This window comes from Crassostrea angulata, chromosome 8 (assembly GCF_025612915.1).
Source record: "Crassostrea angulata isolate pt1a10 chromosome 8, ASM2561291v2, whole genome shotgun sequence".
Lineage (NCBI taxonomy): Eukaryota > Metazoa > Mollusca > Bivalvia > Ostreida > Ostreidae > Magallana > Magallana angulata.
In genome coordinates this window covers 39,659,363-39,663,940 of record NC_069118.1, presented here as the reverse complement: position 1 = coordinate 39,663,940, position 4,578 = coordinate 39,659,363, and the positions used below count along the sequence as shown (strand labels likewise).

Sequence of the window (4,578 nt, the reverse complement as noted above, 5' to 3'; positions counted from 1 at the left end):
TGTACTGGACATGACTTAGTGTTTTTTGATACTTCTAATGTAATAATCTTTGGCTGTCCATAACTGACTGTTTTAAAATGTTTCAACACCACTTGCACCTGCTTTAGCTTTCCATGAGCTGTCTCAAAATGGACATCCGATCTCTGAATGACCTTATCTGACTGAGTCTTTGATTTTATAACCAATTCCCCTAATCTGAAAAAACCATGAAATGCCATCAAAAACAATGCCTTAAGTAACAATGAATGTGCCCTAGTTGAGACAGATTGATCTAGTGAATTCACAAGTTTTTTCAAAATTTCACCTGTAATTGGAAGACGGGTATCTACCGATGGACTTAATTTGTAACAACCTCTTAGCAGCTTTTGTACTAGGAAACACTGAGCGGGATCTGGCAATTTTAACATCTTATGAATATATGTTAAAGCAGAAATGTGGGATGCTATTGAGCTTGGTGAATAACCAATTTCGAATAAATGACCTATAAAATTACATATTGTAATGTAATGTACAGGTAAGGATATGGAGCCTACCTATTCAAGGAAAATATGCCATGAATGTAGATATGCTTTCCTTGTTGCAGGAGCTAAGGAAGCCTGTAGAATTCTTTTTGCAGAGTTTGTCAAATATAAAGAAGATCCACTGGGATTTTTGTTTGTTGTCTGTGTAAATGAGGTGTTTCTTGAAAAGCTTCCTGAAATTTAAAACGGGATAATCTGTCAGCTGTTACATTCAACTTCCCAGGTATATGCTTTGCACGGAAATGAATATTAAAACGTAAGGACACTAAAACAAGACGGCGTAACAATTTCATGAGAGCTTTATCTCGACACGATTTTTTATTGAGAACCTCAACGACAGCCATATTGTCTGATAAGAATAATACCTTTTTATTTTGAAAATGGCATGACCATAATTCCAATGCAAGGACAATTGGAAACAATTCTTTAATACAAATTTGATAATCTTTTAATTCCAATGGCCATTCCCTTGCAAACCAATCAGACCCTAAAACAGCTGAAAATCCCATTGAGCCAGAAGCATCTGTGTATAAACTCAGATGGTCTGATGACACCCAAACTCTATCCAGAAAAACTGACTTGCCATTGAAATGGTCAATAAAAGTAGCCCAAGTTTCTAAATCAGCCCTTGAGTCTTTATTTAATCTTATGTAGAATTTTGGGTTAGACAAACCACATGTTAGGTTGATCAAACGACGAAGAAATGTTCGACCTGGGACAACCACAGAACAAGCAAAATTCAAAAGGCCTATGATTGACTGCATTTCTTTTAAAGTGACCTTTTTACACCTTTTGAACAAGTTAAGTTTGTCCTTTATTTTTTGGATCTTATCTACTGGAAGCCGACACTCCATTTTCACTGAATCAACTTCTATACCATAAATGACAATGTTGGTCGTAGGTGCCTGAGTTTTTTCCATTTTTATTGGCACCCCAATTTTTTTACATAGAAATAAAAAACTAGCAAGATCGTTTCTACAGGTTATTGAATTTGGGGGTCCCACAAAGAAAAAATCATCTAAAATATGGGACATACCCGAAGCATTGAAGACATTTTCCATGACCCATTGGAGAGCAGAACTAAATGATTCAAAGATTTGACAGCTACTACTCGCTCCCATAGGAAGACATTTGTCATAATAGTATTGACCTTCCCAAGTAAACCCTAGCAGGTAGTAATCAGCTGGATGAATAGGTATGATCCGGAAAGCATCTTCAATGTCAGTCTTCGCCATTAAACATTCACGCCCAAACTTTTGAACTAAATCAACCACCTGATCTATGGAATCGTACTGAACAGCTGAATTTTCTCTTGGTATATTGGAATTTACTGATTGATTTTTAGGGAATGAAAGATCATGAATTACCCTAAATTTTCCTGTACTGCCTTTTGGCACTAAACCTAATGGGGATACCACAAATTGTTCAAAAGGTTTGTTTGAAAATGGACCTGCAATTCTTCCTTTGTTTAACCCTGTTTGTATATAATCTTCTATAATGTCTGGGTGATCTAATGTGGATTTATGGTTTTGAGGTACACAGGATGAAGGAGCAGAAGTACAACCTAATCTAAAGCCATGAGTAAAGCCATTTATCAAGTACGAAGCCTGATCACTGTCATAATCAACTAAAAATTCACCTAAACTTTTTGGGTTGACTGGGGAAGGTAGTTGGCTGGGTGATTGTTGAGGACTTGGTGACAGTGTTGGTATTTGTTGGTTTTTGTTTACGAAATCTACAATTGGCTCTTGCATGTGATCCTGAGCATGATTGACACCTGTGGGCAAATGAGCAGGGGTTATGAGTGCATTGTTCCCCATTGTTAAAGGCATAGCAGAATCTAATAGGCTTATTGCCTGTGTTTGCTCGAAAGGGCTGCTGAAATTGATAATTGCTAGAAGCAGCCTTGATTCTTAATTCTTCAACCGGTTTTTGCCACGGTAATTCAACAGTCTCTTTCAACATCCGAAAATTCTCATCATAGATTCTCCAGGCCTTATCTCCTAACATTTTGTTCATTTCTCTAATAAAATAGCAGTACTTTAGGAGATGGGGAGCCTGTTCTGGATATTTTTCAATAAAAATTCCCATAAAAATCAAAAAAGCATCAGTCCATTGCTGAATTGACATTGGCAATTTGGGCTTTGATGACCCTTGCTGTACAATAAGGGACCCAGATGATATGTTTAACGAAATAGGATCCTCTCGACGCTGCAACAGCAAACTTAAATCAATAAATTGATTTGCCCAGATCTTAGCTTTTAATCGATGAGGTGTTGCAGCCCCAAGAGGAATCCCATCAGATAAATCAATAACATTTTTAAGATTGGCAGTTGCTGGCTCACCTTGACCGTCTTGTTGTAATAACGCACTAACTAAGTCTGCAATATTTTGCTGAGGCTGGTTGTCACTAACTGTTGATGTTGTTGTTTGCTGACTTGCCATTGGATGGGCGTGGGCTTCGATATCACCCTGGTTTTGAACACATGGCTGCAGGATATCCATGGTGGTATCACTCGAATTTGTCTGGTTTTGGGACAAAGTTTGGGATTGTCTTAAGATTGCTGCAGCTAATAAGTCGTAATTAATAGCATCACTCGACACTGGTTCTGCACGAGACACTGGTTCATCAGACACTGGTTCTGCTTGAAGACTTAAGTCATCATTTCGTGGTACTTTTGCCGGTCGCCTCCTTTTTGTTGACCGCCCCTCTAAAGCCCGCTTAGGCATGGTTTTTCTGAAGTGAAATATTTATACTTATTAATAGACATGCTTACTGCCAGAGTATTAGCCCTTGAGGGCTAATTGACAATTTGTTTCTTTTCATGGATGGTTGTAACTTATATTTGAAAAACATGTAACCATCTTTAAAAACTTGCATGACTTGACTTCTGTGATACACCTTTGTATCCAATTAGTAACTTAGAAATCTTAGACTTTGTGTATGTTTTCTTATTTCTTTTGATATAAACACATACATAGAAATCTTAGACTTTGTATATGTTTTCTTATTTCTTTTGATATAAACACATACATAAAACAGATGATGGCTTACTTAGATATAGCCAATCTGCTCGTGCTTCAACTTAGAAAGGGCTTTAATCAGAATATAACTTAGAATTCTGACAACTTTCCCATAAGCAGAAATCATGTATTTTAAATTCTTATTTCTTCAAATACATATATATCCATTAAAACAGATGATGGCATACTTAGATATAGCCCATCCAATCATGTCTCAGCTTTGATAAAGGTGTGTATAATAGACATGAACTTAAATTTTTTGGTCACTCTCGCAATTATTGCTGTATCAATCTAAAAATTCTTACTATTCCTGCATTACATTGAAACAGGATTACAGTACTGTACCTAAACTGTACAGATTGAATTGAATATTCTTAAAATATCTTTATAGAATATTTCCAAAATGTTATTCCTTATGCTTATGTAAACAAAATTTTTCCATGTTAAGTATGCATACTCAATTTCTTAGAAAATAACTCAAGTTATACTCATTAAAAACTTTCTTAAATTATCTTTTTAAAATTTTCTTTGACAAAGTGATGTTCATTTACTGGCCTTGAGTTTTTGAACTCTGTTATGCACTGCATATTTTATGCTCCTCAAGTATTTGACCATGGGTGCTGGATAACATCCATCCGAATCTACCCCAAGGTGAACTCCATCGCGCCCAAGGTATGCCAAGTTAGTCCAAAATCCTCTATGTTTCCAGAAATGGACGTGCTCCTCACTACCTGTCAAATGTTCCAAGTGTTTGTTTATACTAATGACCTCCTCGTTATATCCAATCGGTGATTTTCGAGGGTTGCGGCGCAACAGTTGACCAATGATCACGGATTTTACACCATATCCATGTATCAAATAGTTCGCAAATGAAAAAATGTCTTGTGCAATGACATGTGATGGTCGAGTCGTCGCATCGTTACCCCCTATCTCCAGAACACATAAAGTAGGAACTGCCGAAAACGCGCACAATCTTGACGAGTTAGCAAGTCCGTAAATAGACAAACCCCCTTGGCTCCGAAAACACACATTA

General features: G+C 36.8%; 1 protein-coding gene across 1 annotated transcript; it reads right to left on the bottom strand.

Moving 5' to 3' along the window:
* Nucleotides 1-533: 533 nt before the first annotated feature.
* On the bottom strand, nucleotides 534-4,235 carry LOC128160947 (uncharacterized). Its single transcript, XM_052824231.1, has 3 exons — nucleotides 4,101-4,235; nucleotides 2,867-3,258; nucleotides 534-694 (listed from the first exon to the last, which is right to left on the bottom strand). The coding sequence occupies exons 1-3, from the start codon at nucleotides 4,130-4,132 to the stop codon at nucleotides 534-536; spliced, it is 585 nt and encodes a 194-aa protein (XP_052680191.1). The 5' UTR covers nucleotides 4,133-4,235.
* Nucleotides 4,236-4,578: the final 343 nt, after the last annotated feature.

Excerpts from the sequence above, each read along its gene's own strand:
- LOC128160947 (XM_052824231.1), bottom strand. The coding sequence starts at position 4,132 with ATGCAGTGCATAACAGAGTTCAAAAACTCAAG. Across the intron at positions 3,259-4,100 it reads ACAGAGTTCAAAAACTCAAG|AAAAACCATGCCTAAGCGGG; the intron begins GCCAGTAAATGA and ends ATTTCACTTCAG. Across the intron at positions 695-2,866 it reads ATTACAACAAGACGGTCAAG|GAAGCTTTTCAAGAAACACC; the intron begins GTGAGCCAGCAA and ends TTTAAATTTCAG.